This window comes from Nerophis ophidion, linkage group LG22, assembly GCF_033978795.1.
Source record: "Nerophis ophidion isolate RoL-2023_Sa linkage group LG22, RoL_Noph_v1.0, whole genome shotgun sequence".
Lineage (NCBI taxonomy): Eukaryota > Metazoa > Chordata > Actinopteri > Syngnathiformes > Syngnathidae > Nerophis > Nerophis ophidion.
This window is the reverse complement of record NC_084632.1, coordinates 43,140,508-43,165,024: the sequence shown is the minus strand read 5'-3', so window position 1 is coordinate 43,165,024 and position 24,517 is coordinate 43,140,508. Positions and strand designations below refer to the sequence as shown.

At 39.5% G+C, this 24,517-nt stretch overlaps 2 protein-coding genes across 2 annotated transcripts in view; both read right to left on the bottom strand.

The window, feature by feature from the left end:
* psmd1 (proteasome 26S subunit, non-ATPase 1) overlaps positions 1–11,457 on the bottom strand; it is a 42,647-nt gene extending 31,190 nt beyond the window's left edge. The window contains exons 1-15 of the mRNA XM_061883905.1: positions 11,262–11,457; positions 8,151–8,194; positions 7,997–8,070; positions 6,328–6,497; positions 6,023–6,231; positions 5,784–5,927; positions 5,468–5,694; positions 5,333–5,393; positions 5,128–5,256; positions 3,826–3,914; positions 3,237–3,315; positions 2,953–3,126; positions 1,470–1,581; positions 1,168–1,364; positions 930–1,025 (exon numbers count right to left, since the gene is read on the bottom strand). Coding sequence (XP_061739889.1) covers positions 930–1,025; positions 1,168–1,364; positions 1,470–1,581; positions 2,953–3,126; positions 3,237–3,315; positions 3,826–3,914; positions 5,128–5,256; positions 5,333–5,393; positions 5,468–5,694; positions 5,784–5,927; positions 6,023–6,231; positions 6,328–6,497; positions 7,997–8,070; positions 8,151–8,194; positions 11,262–11,277 — 1,821 coding nt within the window. The 5' untranslated portion in view covers positions 11,278–11,457. The remainder of the gene's footprint in view (positions 1–929; positions 1,026–1,167; positions 1,365–1,469; positions 1,582–2,952; positions 3,127–3,236; positions 3,316–3,825; positions 3,915–5,127; positions 5,257–5,332; positions 5,394–5,467; positions 5,695–5,783; positions 5,928–6,022; positions 6,232–6,327; positions 6,498–7,996; positions 8,071–8,150; positions 8,195–11,261) is intronic.
* Positions 11,458–13,692: 2,235 nt separating this feature from the next.
* On the bottom strand, positions 13,693–24,398 carry LOC133540893 (uncharacterized protein C2orf72). The gene is made up of 3 exons (XM_061883907.1): positions 23,593–24,398; positions 18,904–19,005; positions 13,693–13,932 (listed from the first exon to the last, which is right to left on the bottom strand). Exons 1-3 carry the CDS (start codon positions 24,224–24,226, stop codon positions 13,850–13,852), a joined length of 819 nt encoding a protein of 272 aa, XP_061739891.1. The 5' UTR covers positions 24,227–24,398; the 3' UTR covers positions 13,693–13,849.
* Between the last annotated feature and the right edge of the window lie 119 nt (positions 24,399–24,517).

The following is a 24,517-nucleotide window of genomic DNA, read 5'->3' as shown; positions in this document are numbered from 1 at the left end:
AACAAATCCAGTTGCTCCTAAATATTCCAAAGTCAACTATTGGCTTTATTATAAGAAAATGGAAGAGTTTGGAAACAACAGCAAGTCAGCCACCAAGTGGTAGGCCACGTAAACTGACAGAGAGGGGTCAGCGGATGCTGAAGCACATTGTGCAGAGAGCTTAGTGGAATGGGTTTCCATGGCCGAGCAGCTGCATCTAAGCCATACATCACCAGGTCCAATGCAATGCGTGGGATGCAGTGGTGTAAAGGACGTCGCCACTGGACTCTAAAGCAGCGGATACGCCTTCTCTGGAGTGATCTGATGGACTAGTCTGGGTTTAGAGGTTGCCAGGAGAACAGTAATTTCGGACTGCATTGTGCCGAGTGCGAATTTTGGTGGAGGAGAAATAATGGTGTGGGGTTGTTTTTCAGGAGTTGGGCTTGGCCCCTTATTTCCAGTAAAAGAAACTTTGAAAACTCCAGGATACCAAAACATTTTGGACAATTCCATGCTCTCAACCATGTGGGAACAGTTTGGAGCGGGCCCCTTCCTTTTCTAACATGACTGTGCACCATTGCACAAAGTAAGGTCCATAAAGACATGGATGACAGAGTCTGGTGTAGTCAAATACTTTTGGCAATATAGTGTATGTTGCTCTGCCATGTCCCCGACATGTGCCTTCAGCGCATGCAAAGCACTCAAACTAGAGAGAACAGCAGCTGCCACTGCTCTCTTGAAAAAAACACATTGCACGTTTGTTCGCAGGTCTTTCTCGGATATATTGAAGTACGTCGACATGGCAGACTTGTTGCCTCCACTAGAGACAATCGCATGCTTCACAACATCCTGTTTCGCTGATAAGTCTTCTGGACAAGATCTTATCATTGCTATCATATATGACATTAAACACAAATGTTTGTGAAGTGGACCAACCAATAAACACTTACAGCGACGTGGAGCAGGCGTCGGATAGCCTTGTTGTTCCCCGAGCCGCAATAGGCCATGCCTACGGTGTACATTCCAGACCGCCGCAGAATGGGGTCCTAAAAGTTGGAGGAAAAGCAGTCTTTTCAGAATGTTTGTCATGTTTTGCAGTTTGTACACTCAACATTTGCAATTTGGAGAGACGTAGTGTGCATATAAAACTTTTCTCCCGTTCTTACGTTTACACAAGTCGAGCTTTACCTTGTCTCTGCAGAGACTCTCAATGAGGGCATCGGCCTCCTCCATGCGTCCATACATGACAAGAGCAATTCCCACTGCCAGGCCACGCAAGATCTTCTCGTGCTGTGTCTCCTGTGCGTAACCCACCATGTCCTCAATGGCCTGAGCTGATTTGGAGCCCAACATGACCAGACCCAGGGCCAAGCCAGCAGCTTCACCTGAAAGAACACCACAAGATTAATCATTCCTGCTATGTATTTGGACTTGAGTTTACATTTGGAAGGTTTTTTCAGAACATTACAACTTGTCCTGGGTTTACGCACCAGTGACAGCATCATCCTGGTAGAGATTAGACTTGAGAAGGTCGTAAACATCCTGTCTAGCAGTTCCCAATGCGGCTAGACCCAGGCCAAGACCCCCACCATGGCGAACGATCTGGTAAAGTCGGAGATGGAAGCACACCATTAGGTACGCAACAAGCAGAAACAAACAGCGAGCAGAAATGCACAAAGAAAAGTACACGCTGATTGTCAAGGCCATCCCCACAAGACAAGACATGACAGCTCTCCCGCAAGATCAAAGCCATTTGTCGTTTCATCACTGGAGCAAACCGTGTCTCAAATGCCGCCAGCAGTTAGCTGGCCGCCCACGCAGAGAACCACATTGGAAAGCACACACTAAACAACTACAACTTTACACAGATATTGCCAAATGGGTGTCAACACCCGCAATTCGGCCATTGATCATAATTGTGGCGTAAGAGGAGCCCGCCAAATACAGTCGCATGCCCCGACTGTCATGAAGACTGAGACACCGCCGACACACACACCAAAGTGTCAGAAGTAGTAAGCATAAGTGAAAGGATGTGTGTGTATCTGTAAAATAGTTATTGTGTCTATTTCGTATCACAGGCATGTATAACAAACACATATTTGTATAAAACATGTCCCATGTTGATTGTAGTAGAAACTTGAAAACGATCTCTCAGAGGTACATTAATTAAAAAAACGCATATGCCAGGGGTCGGCAACCTAAAATGTTGAAAGAGCCATATTGGACCAAATATACATAAACAAACATGTCTGGAGCCACAAAAAAATAAAAGCCATATTACATACAGATAGTTTGTCATGAGATATACATTTAATTAAGAGGACTTAAAGGACACCAAATGAGCTCAAATATAGCTACAAATGAGGCATAATGATGCAATATGCTAGCCTAAAAAGCCTGTTAGAATCGATTAGCTTGCAGTCATGCAGTGACCAAATATGTCTGATTAGCATTCCACACAAGTCAATAACGTCAACAAAACTCACCTTTGTGCATGAATGCACAACGTTAAAAGTTAGGTGGACAAAATGAGACAGAAAAAGTGGCATAAAACAGGTCTTAGAAAGTCGGATAAAGTTATACATGTAAACAAACTAGGGTGAGTTCAAGGGCCGCCAAAATTAGGAGGACAAAACTGCACTCGCCAAATACTCGAATCAGTGAAGCATGTTTAATAAAAACAGTGTTCTTCATAACAATTAGGGAGGTTTGTGTCATGTTTGTCCTCCTACAGAAACTATATTAAAACAAAAAATATATTTTTTATATTTTTCCCCCCCTCATCTTTTTCCATTTTTCATACATTTTTGAAAAAGCTCCAGAGAGCCACTAGGGCGGCGCCAAAGAGCCGCATGCAGCTCTAGAGCCGCGGATTGCCGACCCCCGGCATATGCGATTTAACATGATTACTGACAAGTTAACTACGGACACAATGTGATTAATCGCAATAAGTACTAACATAACATAACTTACATCATTGCTGGCATTTTTCAGCTGACTGAGCAGGTAGTCAATGATGTCTCCACCATGATTAGCATGGATGAGGCCAAGCGCATATAGACCTCCACCCTCCTGGTAGGCAGAGCCAGGCGACGTGTCCTTTGGCAGATACGTAGCCATTAACTGAAGCGCCTCTTTTTCATGGCCCTAAGAAAGAAATATGATGAAAGAATTAACAGCATGTAATGTAGCTTTTTTCGCTTCTACTGATCACACATATATTGATATACTGAGAAACTTGTGTTTCTGTGACGGACCTTGTGAATGACACCAAGACTTGCTGTGGCTGTGAATTTTGCCCAGTTGGTGGCTCTTGCAAGCCATTCAAGGTTCTCTCTGGAAAACAGAGACACATTGATATTGATATTGATATATATTTTTATTTCAAATATGCAAAAAAAAAACAAAACAAGAGCAAGCATGATCCAATACAGTGCTATAGCCTTAACGGCTATTATAACAAAATGAAAACAATGGAGAATAAAAAAAACAAATGAGCATTCGACTTTTTTTTTACATATTTGAAAAGGAGTGAGAAGAAGTATACACTTATTTAATCCCACCCCTTTTCTTTAAATCATAAATGACTCTGAGCTCGAACTTCCTTGTTCACTCTATGTATAAACTTAATGAACTTGTATATAAATAAATGATAAATATATACATACACATGCACACTACACACATACATAGCCACACCGTTACCACAAGTGCTCATGGAAATATCATGAAAAAAAAAAAAATAAACAGCAGTACCAGTGCCTCAATGGGCAGCCCCTAAAACACATTATTTCAAATAGGCACTAGTGGTAGACATTTTAATCAGGGTAGATATAAAATGCTCACCTGAGGAACTGGTCACTTGTGGTGCCTGTGTGCATGAAAGAGTTGGCTATGACTGTCGCCGTGTGGCACACTGAATTTCGGACCGCGTCCTGAAATGAGCGCAGATTTTTGTACATGACAAAGTTAGATTATGTACAAGTGCATTATTGTGTGCATGTTGTCCTGTAAATAGATTCACTGCACAGAGAACAGCATTTGCAGAATTCTGAGGCATATTGCAGGGTTTCCCCTAAACCGCCAAGATACCTGTGGCAGTGGAGGCATGGTTTTTTGATTGATTGAAACTTTTATTAGTCGATTGCACAGTTCAGTACATATTCCATACAATTGACCACTAAATGGTAACACCCAAATAAGTTTTTCAACTTGTTGAAGTCGGGGTCCACTTTAATCAATTCATGGTAACTATGACCTATATCGGCAATATATAAAATGGCGTGCGTTTTGTTTACATCCAGTTTTAGTAGCGGGGTTTTCAGTGATTAAAGTATTATTTCGGTGGTCAAGTTTTTAGAACATCACTTAATAGGCTATGTATGTATCAATTCATACTGTAACAACCAGCTAATGTAATGGTTTATGTTTGTGTTGTTTGGATTTATTGTCAGGTTTTCCCGTGTTTGCAAACACACCATCCGTAACTGAAAGGTGATTAGTGGAGAGGGAGGAAGTGCGGACTCACGTAGATAAAACGTGTAGGAATTGTGCCATTTTTATCGTAAGATTGGTAATAAAAGTTAAAATTGGCATCGGACTTTGTGTAATTTCTTCTGGGGGCTGCAATATTTTATATTACTTTAATTTGTTTTTAAATAAAAACAAAACAAACCTTAATTTCAAGGTGGGGTGGTAATAAAAATGCTCTGGCGACGCGTAACAATCACTTTCAGAGGAAACCTTGTATTGTTATATTTCAAAATTTCAGCTTTCTTTCTACATACATATATATATATATATACATATATATATATATATATATATATATATATATACACAGTATATATATATACATACATATATATATATATATATATATATACATACATATATTATATATACATATATATACATACACAAGTGCTGCTTATTTACTTTATTTAAAAACAAATGTCAAACACTTGTCCTTTCCCACCACTGAAAAACTGAATCATCAGATGTGCAACCTAAAAAATGCTTATTTTTCCATCCTGGCGGATTTTATTTTGCCATGGCGGTGTGCCACGATCAATTACTTGTATGCAAATGATTGGACTTTTGAAAACCATTCAGGCGGACCTTTATCAATTCAATGAGCCAAAATACCTTTGTGTTTTTGAGGATCATAAGGTCAGTGTTGTTGTTTCGAATGAGGAACTGCAAGTGCAGCTCAATGGCCATCTCCCCACTGAGGATTTTGATCATCTTGGCGTTCTGGTCTTTGGGCTCTTCTTTCTGAGAAAGCAAAGCAAAGCCAAATGATGCTTCCATGGGCAAACCACATTTTCACAAGAATGGCAGAAAACTTTACCGTATCTGCTTGTTTTCCTGCAGGAGAGCTGCCAGGTTTGTCGTCGGTCTCCATTGCATCACTGAGAGAACACGAAGCAATTCCACAAGAAGGTTAAGTTACTATACACCATGACTGTTCTTTGCCAGTGCTCACCTTTCTTTGGCTGGAGCAGAAACCGTGCCTGTATTTGTGGAGCCAGGAACTGCTGGGATAGGTGTTCCTACAGTTCTCAGGTTTTGTATGACAGAGGAGAGGAACTGCTGGCTGGCACTTTCATACAGGTCGAAGCAGATCTGGTAGGCCATCAGTAGGTTTTCCTCCTTAACCAACTTCTCCAAGATGTCACTAACAGCTTGAGGATCATCCAGGAATATCAGGCACTAGAGTAGTGAGGAAAGAAAATGCAAAGATTATCTAAAAGTGTCTTTAAGGTCTGTCTAATGTTCTGCTGAGAAAGGTTACTGGTTACCTGACAGACATTGATGAAATCAGGCTTCTCCAAGTTCATGTAGAGTTTGACCAGAACCCGCAGTACCTCATTGCGGAACTTTTTGTTCTGCATGAGGGACATGCACACCTTCAGGCTATAAGCAAGAAGGCCACTGACGTCATTCTGCATACAAGGACACCGGGAAGAAACAAAAGTTCAACATCACAACTTTTAAGAAAATACTTCAAATCTGAGCTGTGAAGGACGACAACTGTTACCGATTCCAAGATGGTTTTCTCAAACATGTCCAGGCGTCGAGTTTCCAAGGCAATGCCGATGGCCTGCTTGTACTTGTGGTCGTTTAGGCAACGTAAGAACATCTTATTGACAATACCCTCAAGGCGAGGATCGATACTTTTCCTTTCTTCATCCTCTGGCAGCTCAGCATTCTCCACACGCAACTTGGTGTAATGATCAATGCATTTGGCTGGCGACACACAAAAAGTGCATCAAGACCAATAAACGCAATACGCCAATAAACTGTTGACCACAAATTTACAATAAGAGCACTGCCATCACGTACCAATGATGGTTTCCACATATTCGGTGTCATCCGTGACATTGAAGAGATCTCCAGCACCAAGCGCGTAGTTCAGAGATTCCTCAAAGGCACCAAGATGATAGAAAACCTTAGAGGCCACCAGAGCGGCAAATTCTCTGTTCCGGAACGTCTCATCTTCATACAAAACCTCGCTGCAGGGCACAAAGAGAGCACATGAAACAAATGTGCAAAGTAGAGCTGCGAATATATATACGATATATCGCGGGTTTGTCTCTGTGCGATATACAAAATTACTATATCGTAATATTAGAGTATACGTTCTCACGCAGTTGCTTTTAGCTGTGGAGCATTACACTTCAGGCTCTTCTCACTCTTTCCTGTGTCTCCTTCTCACAGACAAGCAGGCGCACATTCTTACATACGTCACATACTGTCACGTTATACGTCACATACGTATACGCCCTCGCCCAGCAGAGAGGTAGCAGACTGGGCTACGTTAGCTGCTAACGTAGCCGTACGAGTGGGAATACGAGAGAAAGAAGGTGCGGATCTGGTAACAAATGAAGGAAGACTTAATTCCCAATAAAAACAGCAGGGGGTCCATCGTCTGGCGGTGGTTCGGCTTCAAGTGGGAATATGTCGAACAGACAACCGTAATTTGTCAAGTATGGGGCAAAAGCGTTGCCATAAAAAGTAGCAATACTGCTAATATGTAGCATCATTTGAAAAGTCACTCGCTAGAGAATGAAGAGAATTTCATAACGTTCGTAGTAACCTACCACATAGTAAAGGACGAATACCATTTGATTTCTTATTATGCAGCTCATTTTTATTTGACACTTAAAATGTCTTTTCCAATCTTGCACTTTATGTTTTGGAAATGACTTGAATGTTTGTGCCATTGCTCGATAACTTTAATAAATACACTTTTGGTCAATTGACTTAGTTGTGATTTCCCTCTGCATGAAAGTTTAAAAGTAGTATATATGAATGCAGTATGGAGAAGAATGTTTTAATGTATACACATATAATCATCATACTGCTGTGATTATATGCATCAGTGTTCATTCAAGGCCAAGGCAAAATATCGTAATATATATCATACATCGCGATATGGCCAAAAAATATCGCAATATTAAAAAAAGGCCATATCGCCCAGCCCTAGTGCAAAGACAACTTTTCATACCTATTAGGACCTGAGGAAAGGCGAAGACATTTTGTACAAAATAATCTTAGCTTCTTCCAAACTAGTTTGGAATTTGAGACAATTGTGAGATATTTTGTCTAATTTACATCAGCGGATATATCCATAAATGGGGGTGGTTTACCCGACGAGAAAGTTGAAGTCAATAACTTCCTTATTTGCCTCTATCTGCTTGTTGTGGGAAGACTAGCTCGTACATGCACATGCATGGTAAATTCTTCAGCTGTAGCGTATGTTAGAATATAGTGTATAGTTCTAACTTATATCAGTTAGTAGACTTGATATGAAAGCGCTAAAAACCACTAAAACTGCCCACAGTATGGCGCACCCTGAAGAGACAGAAAGCGGCCTGAAGATGGTCTGAAAAACACAATCCATGCAACATTTTGACCAAAGAACCACCATTACAGTTTCTGTAGACCACAATCAAGTGTTTTAATTACCCCTTTAAGAATTAAGGTGTACAAACATAACAGTGCTACGTACATTTTGTCAACAGATCCTGAAATTTCAGCCCAGAAGTCATTGACAAGGTGGTCCAGCTTCTGTAGCGCGAACACCTTCAAATAAAAATAACATTTGTAACGTTGGTATTTTTGACAGGACTTTTCATTAAGGCACCTGAGCTCCAATGGCTTACCTTGAGCTGCGGTTCCTCCTCATCAAGAAGGGAAATAATTCCAGCTAGAAAAAAAGTTATATTTAAAGTGAAATTAAATAAATATTTACAACACTTTTTAAAAAGCAGTATCAACACATGTGTTCCAATATTATGAAACAGAGCTTGCATTTAGGTGTCAAATTCACAAATGTCTGTAGGACTATTGCATAAACAACATTATTAAGTGAATATAACTTGATGCAAATAGTTGTTTTAATTGACTACTATACATCCAGTAAATAAGTAACATGAACAAATGCAGTTATAGATATTTTCATCCATGCACCAGTTCGAGGATTCAGCAGGCTCGTTCTCGCGAGACCCTTTTTTTGACTGGTCAAAGGTCGAGAGGGATAAACAAACACAGAAAATATCCTCCTTATTAGCGAGTGGTGCTGATTTGGAAGTCAATGTCGACTTTTGAGTATTTTATGCGATGGAGTGTTGACTCATTGAAAGACCATTTGCGTCATTGTGGACTATAGGCATCAGGAAATAACCAGAAATTATAATGTACCTTGGTGATACAAACATGTACTGTGATATAAGCATGTACCTTGGTGTTACAAACATGTACTGTGATAAGCATGTACCTTGGTGATACAAACATGTACTGTGATATAAGCATGTACCTTGGTGTTACAAACATGTACTGTGATATAAGCATGTACCTTGGTGTTACAAACATGTACTGTGATATAAGCATGTACCTTGGTGTTACAAACATGTACTGTGATATAAGCATGTACCTTGGTGTTACAAACATGTACTGTGATATAAGCATGTACCTTGGTGTTACAAACATGTACTGTGATATAAGCATGTACCTTGGTGTTACAAACATGTACTGTGATATAAGCATGTACCTTGGTGTTACAAACATGTACTGTGATATAAGCATGTACCTTGGTGTTACAAACATGTACTGTGATATAAGCATGTACCTTGGTGTTACAAACATGTACAGTGATATAAGCATGTACCTTGGAGTTAAAAACATGGACACAAGATTGCTTCAAAGTTACAAAGAAGGCAAGGCTTACAGTTATTTTCCAACAGGTCAGATTTCCTTAGTTGTAATGATACCATATGGTGAGATCACCACATTTTAGCTACATGAATGTTTGTTTGTTCACTAATATCTAGCTGTCGCATACCTCGTCATTTTCCATCCATTTTCTACCGCTTATTCCCTTTCGGGGTCGCGGGGGGCGCTGGCGCCTATCTCAGCTACAATCGGGCGGAAGGCAGGGTACACCCTGGACAAGTCGCCACCTCATCGCAGGGCCAACACAGATAGACAGACAACATTCACACTCACATTCACACACTAGGGCCAATTTAGTGTTGCCAATCAACCTATCCCCAGGTGCATGTCATTTTATTTAGCAATATTTAATATAAGTTTCCGACAAAACTTTGCAGGAATCTAAAATACTTGGCACACTCAAACAATGGCAATAAAAACTATTCTGATTGCGACATAATTTATTTGGATGTGGTACCTACACAAAATTGTAGTTGCAATAATTTTGTTTTATTTTCAACAGACTGCTTGAAGAATAATTATTGGTAAATTCAATTTAGTTTTATTTTCAACAAAAAAATCTGAAATATATATCCTACTATTTACTATACCACGCGACTTTACGGTTTTACTACTTACGTATAAAATACTAAAGGGTCTAGCTCCATCTTATCTTGCTGATTGTATTGTAACATATGCCATCCATCCATTTTCTACCGCTTGTCCCTTTTGGGGTCGCGGGGTGTGCTGGAGCCTATCTCAGCTGCATTGGGGCAGAAGGCGGAGTACACCCTGGACAAGTCGCCATCTCATCGCAGGGCCAACACAGACAGACAGACAACATTCACAATATGTCCCGGACAGAAATCTGTTTTCTACACATCTGGCTCTAGAGCAGGGTTAGGGAACCTGCGGCTCTAGAGCCAGATGTGGCTCTTTGATGACTGCATCTGGCTCTCAGATAAATCTTAGCTGACATTGCTTAACATGATAAGTAATAAATGATTCCGCTGGTAATCAAAGGGTTAAAAATGACGTTCAAAATTAAAAACATTCTCATGCATTTTATTCCATCAATCCAAGAAGTCGCATTAATGGTAAGAAGTATTTCATTTATTATTTGTTAGCTTCAGAATAACAATGTTATTAAAAAGAATAAGAGACTTATTATACCCTAAGAATGTTAGTCTGACTTAAAAATGCACACATTTAGTTGTATTCAGTGTTAAAAAATATTGGTAACACTTTAGTATGGGGAACATATTCTAAGTAACAAAGACTTAATTAAGAGTTATTTGGACACTAGGGGACCATATAAGGGTTAGGTTTACTAATAAGCAATAATTCTGAGGTTATAAGGGAAGACTTTTAGTTAATGGCTTACTGCTTGTAAAATAAGGCCATGCAGAAAAAGGCATTAATAAGTACTTAAAAATGACAAATTAAGAGCCAATATGTTACGAATTTGCATGTTAATAAGCAACTAATTAATGGTGAATATGTTCCCCATATCAAAGTATTACCAAAATATAATATGGCTCTTACGGAAATACGTTTTTTAAATATTTGGCTTTCATGGCTATCTCAGCCAAAAAGGTTCCCGACCCCTACCCGATCAAACCCAGGTTAAGAACCACTGCTATGGCTTTACACTTTGTTTTATATATATATATATATATATATATATATATATATATATATATATATATATATATATATATATATATATATATGTATCATTTCCCAACTGTTTGTAAATGTTGAAATGTATAAATAAAGGATTCTAAAAGAAAAATAGAACACTAGTGTGCCGCAGCACAGTGGTTGAAAAACACTGCCCTAACGTATATGTGTTCTACAGTGACGCATTTTGTACACATGTAAGCTTTACAAGACATATTTACGTTAAATGGCAAGTGTATTTTACGTTCTGAAAGTATATAGGTTAAATGTTAAGTGTATGTAAGGTGTGGGCTACATGCTACATGCTAACTGCCATATGTGACTCAGCTAAATCAATGGGAGCTAATAGCTACACAATCACCTTGTTTACAACCACTTACCAGCCGACGTTATCATAGTTGACCTGCTCCTTCCTCCTCTATTCCGACTGGAAGGTTCCAAGGATGGACCTCGGTGAGAAAGTTTAAAGTGTAGTAAAAGTAAAATAAGTGTTTGTAAGTGTGAGACAGTGACGTAGCTAACCTGCTGCTAACTTCTCTCTGACAAAGCCAGAGGTCCCCTCCCACATTGCTGCCTTTCCTTGAGCCTGTACAAAAATAACTAACGCGACACATCAAATACATGTAATATGATGTGTACTAATTGTACGTATACTCACGTAACAACTTAAATATGTTTGATCATAAAATGCTGAAAAGTAACACAAGCTATGGAAAGATGCCTAATAAATGAATCAGGCGTTTCCATCAGTACCCTTTCGTAAATCAGCTTCGTTCGCTCTCCGCTTGAGGTCAGTAAAATACTTTTTCCCTTCGCCTCTTCGAACAGTAATTTGACCCCCTTAATATGCTCCAAAACTCACCAAATTTCACACACTCATCAGAACGGGCGAAAATTGCCATCTAATAAAAAAACCAAACCCCCAAAATTTAAAATGCGCTCTAGCGCCCCCTAGGAAAAACAGACTGCTTGTAACTTCCAGTAGGAATGTCGGACAGACATGAAACAAAAACCTCTATGTAGGACTGACTTAGACCTACTTTTCCAATCAAACCTCCTATACGTAAAATCAACAGGAAGTTGGCAAAAACTCAATCAAAGCAACATTTTTGCAAAAAATGCTATTTTTGCCTCTTTGAGCTGTAATTTGACCCACTTAAAATGCTTCAAAACTCACCAAACTTGGCACACACATCAGTACTGGCAAAAATTGCGATCTAATGAAAAAACCAAACTCGAAAATTAAAAAATGCGCTCTAACGCAATTTTTGAATAAAACACAGAAAAAACTGCTCCGAGGAAGAGAAAACAGACACAACTGCTTGTAACTTCCAGTAGGAATGTCAGACAGACATGAAACAAAAACCTATATGTAGGACTGACTTAGACCTACTTTTCCAATCAAACTTCCTATACGTAAAATCAACAGGAAGTTGGCAAAAACTCAATCAAAGCAAAACTTTTGCAAAAAATGCTATTTTTGCCTCTTTGAGCTGTAATTTGACCCACTTAAAATGCTTCAAAACTCACCAAACTTGGCACACACATCAGTACTGGCAAAAATTGCGATCTAATGAAAAAACCAAACTCGAAAATTAAAAAATGCGCTCTAGCGCAATTTTTGAATAAAACACAGAAAACACTGCTCCCAGGAAGAGAAAACAGACAAAACTGCTTGTAACTTCCAGTAGGAATGTCGGACAGACATGAAACAAAAACCTATATGTAGGACTGACTTAGACCTACTTTTCCAATCAAACCTCCTATACGTAAAATCAACAGGAAGTTGGCAAAAACTCAATCAAAGCAACATTTTTGCCTCTTTGAGCTGTAATTTGACCCACTTAAAATGCTTCAAAACTCACCAAACTTGGCACACACATCAGTACTGGCAAAAATTGCGATCTAATGAAAAAACCAAACTCGAAAATTAAAAAATGCGCTCTAGCGCAATTTTTGAATAAAACACAGAAAACACTGCTCCCAGGAAGAGAAAACAGACAAAACAGCTTGTAACTTCCAGTAGGAATGTCAGACAGACATGAAACAAAAACCTCTATGTAGGTCTCACTTAGACCTACAATTTAATATTAGACATCCTGCAGCAAAAATCGACAGGAAGTTAAAAATTACCCCTGCAAAATAAAAGTTTTGTAAACACCCGTCACCTTTTTTCAAACTTTATCTCCTCTGAGGCCGTTTGTCGTTTCGGCTTCAAACTCGCACAGGAGAGACTTTGAACCCTTCTGATTAAAAGTTATTGAAAGAGTTTTGATAAGTTCTCCGGTTTGGATCTTACACGCCTTCAAAAAAAACCCTGCGCAAATTTTCCTAAAAAATGCCATTTTTGCCTCTTTGATCTGTAATTTGACCCCCTTAAAATGCTTGAAAGTAAAATACTTTTTAATAATTGTAGTTGGGAACAACGTTAAAGGCCTACTGAAATTATATTTTCTTATTTAAACGGGATAGCAGGTCCATTCTATGTGTCATACTTGATCATGTCGTGATATTGCCATATTTTTGCTGAAAGGATTTAGTAGAGAACATCCACGATAAAGTTCGCAACTTTCGGTGCTAACAGAAAAGCCCTGCCTCTACCGGAAGTCGCAGACGATGACGTCACATGTTGATGGCTCCTCACATATTCACATATTGTTTTTAATGAAAAAAGGCCTGTAACCGCCGGTCGATATTGTTTTTGGAGGGCATATTAATCAAATTAAATACTTCAGAGGCATACGTTACAGTATTTTGACTCAATTGGTGATCAAATCAAGTACAACAATTTCATAACAAAGAATGAAGTCCTTGGCGCTACCAAATTGTACTTTATTTACCCGCAAAGTGACACTAAATGTCATAAAAAAGCATATCTTGTGCTGTATTTGGAAGCAGAACTTCCCTACAATGTCAAAAACGTTATTGTCCACAGCGTTGGGGCCTGAGTCTCGTGACATCAGGGACCTCATCCAGCAGATTCCTCATTCGGCCCAGCGGCCGTGGAATTATTTTTCAAAGGAATGCTTTCCTCCACGTTGCCACCGTTGCCTGAAACAAATGGAGTTGAAAGCTGTGATTGATGGGATGACGCTTCAGACTACATTTTTACTGCAGTCCTTAAACACCACAGTTGAACCCGTCGGACTGGCTGACTATGTGGACAAATGACTGTGGATGTGGACATACTCCTAACCCACACTAGATATTACAAACCCTGTTTCCATATGAGTTGGGAAATTGTGTTAGATGTAAATATAAACAGAATACAATGATTTGCAAATCATTTTCAAGCCATATTCAGTTGAATATGCTACAAAGACAACATATTTGATGTTCAAACTCATAAACTTTTTTTTTTGTGCAAACAATCATTAACTTTAGAATTTGATGCCAGCAACAGGTGACAAAAAGTTGGGAAAGGTGGCAATAAATACAGAGAAAGTTGAGAAATGCTCATCAAACACTTATTTGGAACATCCCACAGGTGTGCAGGCTAATTGGGAACAGGTGGGTGCCATGATTGGGTATAAAAACAGCTTCCATGAAATGCAAAGTAATTCACAAACAAGGATGGGGTGAGGGTCACCAATTTGTAAGCAAATAGTCGAACAGTTTTAGAACAACATTTCTCAACCAGCTATTGCAAGGAATTTAGGGATTTTACCATCTACGGTCCGTAAAATCATCAAAAGGTTCAGAGAATCTGGAGAAATCACTGCATGTAAGCGATGATATTACGGACCTTTGTTCCCTCAGGCGGTACTGCATCAAAAACCGACATCAGTGTGTAAAGGATATCACCACATGGGCTCAGGAACACTTCATAAAACCACTGTCAGTAACTACAGTTGGTCGCTACATCTGTAAGTGCAAGTTAAAACTCTACTATGCAAAGCCAAACCCATTTATCAACAACACCCTGAAATCCCGCCGGCTTGGCTGGGCCCGAGATCATCTAAGATGGACTGATGCAAAGTGGAAAGGCGTTCTGTGGTCTGACGAGTCCACATTTCAAATGATATTTGGAAACAGAGGACGTGGTGTCCTCCAGAACAAAGAGGAAAATAACCATTCAGATCGTTCTAGGCGCAAAGTGTAAAAGCCAGCATGTGTGATAGTATGGGGGTGCATTAGTGCCCAAGGCATGGGTAACTTACACATCTGTGAAGGCACCATTAATGCTGAAAGGTCCATACAGGTTTTGGAACAACATATGTTGTCATCCAAGCAATGTTATCATGGACGCCCCTGCTTATTTCAGCAAAACAAGTCTGACAACAGCGTGGCTTTGTAGTAAAAGAGTGCGGGTACTTTCCTGGCCCACCTGCAGTCCAGACCTGTCTCCCATGGAAAAGGTGTGGCGCATTATGAAGCGTAAAATAGGACAGCGGAGACCCCGGACTGTTGAAGGACTGAAGCTCTACATAAAACAAGAATGGGAAAGAATTCCACTTTCAAAGCTTCAACAATTAGTTTCCTCAGTTCCCAAATGTTTGTTGAGTTTTGTTAAAAGAAAAGGTGATGTAACACAGTGGTGAACATGCCCTTTCCCAACTACTTTGGGGAAAGGGCCTAATTGCCCAGAAAAATAAAGTTCATGAGTTTGAACATCAAATATGTTGTCTTTGTAGCATATTCAACTGAATATGGCTTGAAAAGGATTTGCAAATCATTGTATTCTGTTTATATTTACATCTAATTTCCCAACTCATATGGAAACAGGTTCGTACAAACAAACAACCTGCTTCTTTACTTCCACATTATTCCAAATCTGTTAAAAATGATCACAAACAAAAGTGGAGAAGGAACACGGATACAGAACTAACATTTCAACATCAATCAAAATAAATGACGAAATCAGCAATGCAAAGGAGTAAACATTCATTCATTAAAGCATTTAATTAATGAACACATTAATGCAGAATGACATCAGAGGGCGGGTCTCGAACTGGGTTGGAAGTTATTTAACCAACAGGAAACAATAAGCGAAGCTCGGTGAACAACGCTAAATATACCATGTGGTGTACCTCAGGGATCAATACTGGGACCAAACCTGTATGTACCGTATTTCCTTGAATTGCCGCCGGGGCGCTAATTAATTTAAAACCTCTTCTCACTCCAGCGCTTACCAAAGGCATGCGGTAAATTTAGGCCTGCGCTTAAAAATTTGAGTGTGATGTAAGGATACCATCATGAAAAGAACATTTAATAAAAAAAAAGGTTATTATTGTCTTACCTTTACTTATAAATGAAGTCCATGCCAGCTCCTTCTGATCAAAAGCATCGATAACTTGTTTATAGAAGTCTTCCTTATCTTTCTTCAGTTTTAAAAGTCTCTCTGTCTCGATGGAGATCTTCCTTTATTACCTCCTGCTTCCATTGAAAGTCCAATTTAGAAAATTGTTTTATTTTAGATATGTAATCCTCCATGTTAAAAGTGCAAGCTTGTTGTCACTTCTTCTGCAGCCGAGTCGTCGCAAGAAGGATCACTAGCGCCCTCTACCGCCAGGAGGCGGGAGTCATTTAATGACTCATATTTGACACACGCAGCTACGGTATATTAATAAAACATAGCTGCTCACTGTTCTTTTTAGCATATTCAATAGCTTGGACCTTAAATCCAACTGAATAGCTCTTAATCTTCTTCCCTTTATGCGATTTCAAATGATTGAAATCAGCCTCCTCCATTTTGAAAATGATGACAGGTGAAGTGTCACTCGTGACGTGACGAGTTTGATACTAAGCATGCGCTAATTATTTTGCGAAGTGATTTGGACCCGGCAGTAATTCAAGGCAGGCGCATACCATATATGGTAGGTAGGTAGGCAGGTAGGTCTTTATTGTCATTGCAACAAGGACAACGGAACTTTTTTTTCAGCACAAACCTGTTCAAGATTAGACAAAAGAACAGTGTACAGGGTTACAGAACAAGAACGCCACGTAAAAGACGGGAAAAAGGTCAATATATCCGGCGGCAATTCAAGGAAGTAAGGTAATCATATTTGCAAGCAGAAAAAGGGGAAGTCGGACACAAATACAAATAGACGGACTAGACTTTGAAAGAGCAAAATAAATCACTTTGTTGGTGTAATAATATATGATCTAATGAACTGGAAATATCACATCAAATATACAACAAAAGTAGCAAGAAATATTTCTATAATGAATAAAGCAGAACACGCGGAGAGAAGAAAATCCTTTCATATTCTCTTCTGCTCACTAATGTTAGCATGTTGGATTTATTGTGTGGAAATATGGGAAATAACTACGAACATAAACACTTTGTTCACTAACTGTGTGAGAAAAAAGATCAATTAGTGATTGTGCAGCAAAGTACGGAGACATGCTGGATGAAGAGCAACACTTGAGACATGCTGGATGAAGAGCAACACTTGAGACATGCTGGATGAAGAGCAACACTTGAGACATGCTGGATGAAGAGCAACACTTGAGACATGCTGGATGAAAAGCAACACTTGAGACATGCTGGATGAAAAGCAACACTTGAGACATGCTGGATGAAGAGTAACACTTGAGACATGCTGGATGAAAAGCAACACTTGCCATCCAACCTGATGGAACTTGAGAGGGGAAGGAGAGAAAGTGCCCAAAGGAGGAGTCAGAATAATTGTATCTAAGTTATCACAAAACTTGGTGTTTCAATGACAAAAGCTGTCTTTGATCTTGCCAATCAAAAGGCTTGTAAAAGTCCACTGTGTAGAATGGGAAGCGACGTGAAGGTGTCGGTTTCTTTGATGTAATGTAATCCACTGGTAGATTTCGTCTTGACCTCAGATCTACAAAGCGGAGAGGAAGCAGGACCTGAACCGCCCTCCAGGCACCTTTTCTTTGAACTGTTTTGTGACCGAGGGCGACAGCAGTTTACGACCCCCATTCCTTTAGAATCAGCTGTTGCCATGTGATCAGGGAAAGTCCAAATAAAAGAGGAGGCATACAGTCTTTCCTCAGAGTGTAGTGGTAGACTGTACAAAGTTACAGGTCTACGCGTTTCTCCTCAACTGAGCTAAATTGAATTCTGTCTCTTTTTAATTCCTTGCTTCTTTGTCTGTTTAATAAATGTCATCAGGGTTTGAACCTGACAGCAGGCTAGACTCCTGCAACTCACTTCCTGTCATGATAAATGGGTTGTACTTGTAAAGCGCTTTTCTACCTTCAAGGTACTCAAAGCACTTTGACACTACTTCCACATTCACCCATTCACACACACATTCACACACTGATGGAGGGAGCTGCCATGCAAGGCGCTAACCAGCACCCATCAGGAGCAAGGGTGAAGTGTGTTGGTACTAGGTGGGGATTGAACCAGGGACCCTCGGGTTGCGCACGGCCACTATATCCACTGCGCCACGCCGTCCCTAGAAGCTGCAGTACATAGAAAATAGTGCTGCTAGGATCCTGATGAGAGTGCAAAAATAGGACCACATCACACTGGTTCTCAAATCCCTTCACTGGCTTCCTGTTCCACTCAGGATTGAATACAAAGTCTACTTATTAACTTATCAGTGCCTAATGTCCTCCAACCTCTGAGGACGGCCATTCGGCTCCACCGCTCCAAGTCTGTGGAACACTCTCCCTGACCACCTGAGGGTACCACAGACTTGAAGCCTTTTAAAAAAAGCCTTAAAAAAAACTTTTGTTAGATGTATCCGTGCTCGTTCTAGCTTTTAGGCTGTTTCTAGATTTTATTTTATTGTACTCTTTATCGTACTCGTTGAGGGCAGCTATTTGTTCTGGCATTGTTTTTGTTTTTTTTAAATGCACTGTAGCACTTTGAGGTTGTTTGTTCAATCCAAAGTGCTTTTACAAATAAAATCTATTATTATTATTATTAAGAAAGCTGCGCATCATGTTCAAAAAGACTTGAGGCTGGAATTGATGCTAAACGTGTGTGCGTGTGTGTGTGTGTGTGTGTGTGTGTGTGTGTGTGTGTGTGTGTGTGTGTGTGTGTGTGTGCAAGTGGTTGTTGAGTTGAAGTCATTGGGACTAGTCATGGCTAACCTCTCTGCGTGCTGCTTGAAGACGTGTTGTGTGCTCCTCCACTGGGCCTGAACCAACACAGGAAGGGTTGTAGAAGTGGGTTCCTGCTCCTGCTGGAGAAATCTGGAAGGCAAGAAAAGGAGTTGGGAGCTAATCCAGAGTTTGAAACAAGTTGGCAGCTAATCACGAGTTTGAAACAAGTTGGCAGCTAATCACGAGTTTGAAACAAGTTGGCAGCTAATCACGAGTTTGAAACCAGTTGGCAGCTAATCACGAGTTTGAAACAAGTTGGCAGCTGATCACGAGTTTGAAACAAGTTGGCAGCTAATCACGAGTTTGAAACAAGTTGGCAGCTAATCACGAGTTTGAAACCAGTTGGCAGCTAATCACGAGTTTGAAACAAGTTGGCAGCTAATCACGAGTTTGAAACAAGTTGGCAGCTAATCACGAGTTTGAAACCAGTTGGCAGCTAATCACGAGTTTGAAACAAGTTGGCAGCTAATCACGAGTTTGAAAGAAGTTGGCAGCTAATCCAAAGTTTGAAAGAAGTTGGCAGCTAATCACGAGTTTGAAAGAAGTTGGCAGCTAATCACGAGTTTGAAACAAGTTGGCAGCTAATCACGAGTTTAAAACAAGTTGGCAGCTAATCACGAGTTTGAAACCAGTTGGCAGCTAATCACGAGTTTGAAACAAGTTGGCAGCTGATCCAAAGTTTGAAACAAGTTGGCAGCTAATCATGATTTTGAAACCAGTTGGCAGCTAACCACGAGTGTGAAACCATTTTGCAGCTAATCACGAGTTTGAAAGAAGTTGGCAGCTAATCACGAGTTTGAAACAAGTTGGCAGCTAATCACGAGTGTGAAAGAAGTTGGCAGCTAATCACGAGTTTGAAACCAGTTGGCAGCTAATCACGAGTGTGAAACCAGTTGGCAGCTAATCCAGAGTTTGAAACAAGTTGGCAGCTAATCACGAGTGTGAAACCAGTTGGCAGCTAATCACGAGTTTGAAACAAGTTGGCAGCTAATCACGAGTTTGAAACAAGTTGGCAGCTAATCACGATTTTGAAACCAGTTGGCAGCTAATCGCGAGTGTGAAACCAGTTGGCAGCTAATCACGAGTTTGAAACAAGTTGGCAGCTAATCACGAGTTTGAAACAAGTTGGCAGCTAATCACGAGTTTGAAACAAGTTGGCAGCTAATCACGAGTTTGAAACCAGTTGGCAGCTAATCACGAGTTTGAAACAAGTTGGCAGCTAATCACGAGTTTGAAACAAGTTGGCAGCTAATCACGAGTTTGAAACCAGTTGGCAGCTAATCACGAGTTTGAAACAAGTTGGCAGCTAATCACGAGTTTGAAACAAGTTGGCAGCTAATCCAAAGTTTGAAAGAAGTTGGCAGCTAATCACGAGTTTGAAAGAAGTTGGCAGCTAATCACGAGTTTGAAACAAGTTGGCAGCTAATCACGAGTTTAAAACAAGTTGGCAGCTAATCACGAGTTTGAAACCAGTTGGCAGCTAATCACGAGTTTGAAACAAGTTGGCAGCTGATCCAAAGTTTGAAACAAGTTGGCAGCTAATCATGATTTTGAAACCAGTTGGCAGCTAACCACGAGTGTGAAACCATTTTGCAGCTAATCACGAGTTTGAAAGAAGTTGGCAGCTAATCACGAGTTTGAAACAAGTTGGCAGCTAATCACGAGTGTGAAAGAAGTTGGCAGCTAATCACGAGTTTGAAACCAGTTGGCAGCTAATCACGAGTGTGAAACCAGTTGGCAGCTAATCCAGAGTTTGAAACAAGTTGGCAGCTAATCACGAGTGTGAAACCAGTTGGCAGCTAATCACGAGTTTGAAACAAGTTGGCAGCTAATCACGAGTTTGAAACAAGTTGGCAGCTAATCACGATTTTGAAACCAGTTGGCAGCTAATCGCGAGTGTGAAACCAGTTGGCAGCTAATCACGAGTTTGAAACAAGTTGGCAGCTAATCACGAGTTTGAAACAAGTTGGCAGCTAATCACGAGTTTGAAACAAGTTGGCAGCTAATCACGAGTTTGAAACCAGTTGGCAGCTAATCACGAGTTTGAAACAAGTTGGCAGCTAATCACGAGTTTGAAACAAGTTGGCAGCTAATCACGAGTTTGAAACAAGTTGGCAGCTAATCACGAGTTTGAAACAAGTTGGCAGCTAATGACGAGTTTGAAACAAGTTGGCAGCTAATCACGAGTTTGAAACAAGTTGGCAGCTAATCACGAGTTTGAAACAAGTTGGCAGCTAATCACGAGTTTGAAACAAGTTGGCAGCTAATCACGAGTTTGAAACAAGTTGGCAGCTAATCCCGAGTTTGAAAGCAGTTGGCAGCTATTCCAAAGTTTGAAACAAGTTGGCAGCTAACCACGGGTTTGAAAGAAGTTGGCAGCTAATCCCGAGTTTGAAACCAGTTGGCAGCTAATCACAAGTTTGAAACAAGTTGGCAGCTAATCACGAGTTTGAAACAAGTTGGCAGCTAATCACGAGTTTGAAACCAGTTGGCAGCTAATCACAAGTTTGAAACAAGTTGGCAGCTAATCACGAGTTTGAAACAAGTTGGCAGCTAATCACGAGTTTGAAAGAAGTTGGCAGCTAATCACGAGTGCTTTCTTGTTTCATGAATGCTCCTTTTGTCAGGCAGTCAGGATAAAACTGAGCTTTTGTCTTGTGAAGGTCATCCACTGACCTCCTTTCTCCTAATCACACACTAATTAGCAACTCCTTCACTGCGGGCCAGCAGCTCAAGACGTCTCACCAAAGATCTGTGTGCAATGTTAAAGATCTTAACTTAAGTGTTTAGAGGACGAGCTCCTAAAATCAAATAAATTACTAATAATATCCAATTAATTAGTAATAATATCCAATAAACTAGTAATAGAATCAAACAAACTACTAACACAATCAAACAAACTACTAATAAAATCAAATAAACTACTAATAAATACAGATAAACTACTAAAAAATCAAATAAACTACAAATAAATTAAATAAACTACAAATAAATTAAATAAACTACTAATAAAATCAAACAAACCACTAATAAAATACAATAAACTACTAATGATATCCCCAAAACTACTAATACAATCAAATAAACAACTAATAACATTAAACAAACTACTAAAAAAATCAGATAAACTACTAAAAAAATCCAACTAACACAATCCAATAAATTACTACAAAATCCCATAAACTACTAATCAAATCAGATGAACTACTAAATGAATTAAATAAACTAATAAAATCCAATAAACTACTAATAAAATCCAATAAACTACAAAAAAATCAAACAAACTACTAATAAAATCCAATAGACTACAAATTAATTCCAATTAACTACTAATACAATCAAATAAACTATGAATACAATCCAATAAACTACTAGTAAAAATCAAACAAACTACTAATAAAATCCAATAAACTACTAATACAATCAAATAAACAACTAATAAAATCTAAATTATGAATAAAATCCAATAAACTACTAAAACAATCAAACTAATAATAAAACCAAACAAACTACTAATAAAATCAAACAAACTTCTTAAACAATAAAAACAAACTACTAATAAAAATCAAATAAACTACAAACAAAATAAAACTACAAAGAATCTAACAAACTACAAATAAAATCTAATAAAGTACTAAAAGTATCTGGTAAACTACTAAAAAAATCCAATACATGTTCTAATAAAAACCAATAAACTACTAATACATTAAATAGAGTACTAATAAAATCCAATAAACTACTCATGAAATCAAACAAACTACTAATAAAATACAATAAACTACTAATGAAATCCAAAAAACTACTAATGCAATCAAATAAACAACTAATAAAATCAAACAAACTACTAATAAAATCAGATAAACTACTGAAAAAATCCAACTAAAACAATCCAATAAATTACAAAAAAATCCAATAAACTACTAATAAAATCAGATAAACTAATAAATGAATTGAATAAACTAATAAAATCTAATTAACTACAATAAAATAAAACAAACTACTAATAAAATCCAATAAACTACAAATTAATTCCAATAAACTACTAATGCAATCAAATAAACTATGAATACAATCCAATAAAGTACAAATAAAAATCAAACAAACTACTGATAAAATCCAATAAACTACTAATGAAATCCAAAAAACTACCAATACAATCAAATAAACAACTAATAAAATCAAACAAACTACTAATAAAATCAGATAAACTACTGAAAAAATCCAACTAATACAATCCAATAAATTACAAAAAAATCCAATAAACTACTAATAAAATCAGATAAACTACTAAATGAATGAAATAAACTAATAAAATCCAATAAACTACAAAAAATAAAACAAACTACTAATAAAATCCAATAAACTGCCAATTAATTCCAATAAACTACTAATGCAATCAAATAAACTATGAACACAATCCAATAAAGTACTAATAAAAATCAAACAAACTACTAATAAAATCCAATAAACTACTAATGAAATCCAATAAACTACTAATACAATCAAAAAACAACTAACAAAATCAAAACTATGAATAAAATCCAATAAACTTCTAAAAAAAAATCTAACAAACTATTAAAATCAAATACAATATCAATACAATGAAATAAAGTACTAATAAAATGCAATAAAGAGCAGCCCCGAGGACCAGCTCCTAGGAGCGGGAGCGGCTCGCACCTGCCGCGGGAGAAGCGCGGACGACTGCGCAGAAGCGGCTCTTGATGAGGATCAGGCTGCTGGGCGCGCTGGGGACGAAGGAGCCGGCCCAGATAGTCTCGGGTGCGTGTTGGCGGAAGACGCGGCGGAGGAGCAAGTCCAGGAGCTCCACGCACTTGTGGGTCTCTGCGCTCGGCGCCCCGGTGCGCACTAAGCCGATGAGAGCCGGCAATGCGCTCCCGGCTCCTTTGGTGCGCGCGCGGACATCCTTGAGGATCTCCTTCAGGCGCACCTGCTTCCGGTCACAGCTGATGAACGACTGCCGGAAAAGGAAGACGATCGTCGGGGAGTCGATGGTCCTGCTCAGGCTGGAGCTGCTCGTCCGTTTCCGAGCCGTCTTTCCCCGCCTCTTAGCTCCCACATCCCCGGGCTCATCTTTCCGACTGTCGCTGCCGCTGTTAGCGGCGCAAGGGTGCCGCCCGTCGGCCACGGCGAGACACTTTACTCCCGGGAACAACCCGCTGATGAACTCCTGCAGGACTTCCTCGTCCTTCTCGCCCGCTTCCGCCCGGCCTGGGATGACGTCACTCACCAGATAAATCCCATTCCTGCCGCCAATCAGAGCGAGCGTCTTCTCAAAGTCGCTTTCCGTCATGACTGCCAGGATACTTCTGCCAAAGCGCCAAATAAAAGTCTCCAAAGCGCCAAATAAAAGTCCCCAAAGTGCCAAATAAAAGTCCCCAAAGCGCCAAAACAAAAAGTCGCCAGGCCGACACGTTCACGGTTGTCAGTGGCAGGCACTGTGGGCGGGGCTACGGCGCCGTGGGGGCTCGGGGTCCTTTTTAATTGGCCACCTCTCTTGGTAGGCGTGGCCAACATCAGGGCATTTCAAGTGGAGGCGGCGACAAATCATAGAACACTTTTAAAGAGATGCTCTTTATTTCTA

What these genes read in the sequence shown, in the direction of transcription:
- LOC133540893 (XM_061883907.1), bottom strand. Translation starts at nt 24,226, where the DNA reads ATGACGGAAAGCGACTTTGAGAAGACGCTCGCTCTGATTGGCGGCAGG. An exon ending in CCGCGCTTCTCCCGCGGCAG is followed by an intron (nt 19,006 to 23,592) that starts GTGCGAGCCGCT and finishes CTTGCCTTCCAG; the next exon opens with ATTTCTCCAGCAGGAGCAGG. An exon ending in TTCAAGCAGCACGCAGAGAG is followed by an intron (nt 13,933 to 18,903) that starts GTTAGCCATGAC and finishes CATTTGTTTCAG; the next exon opens with GCAACGGTGGCAACGTGGAG.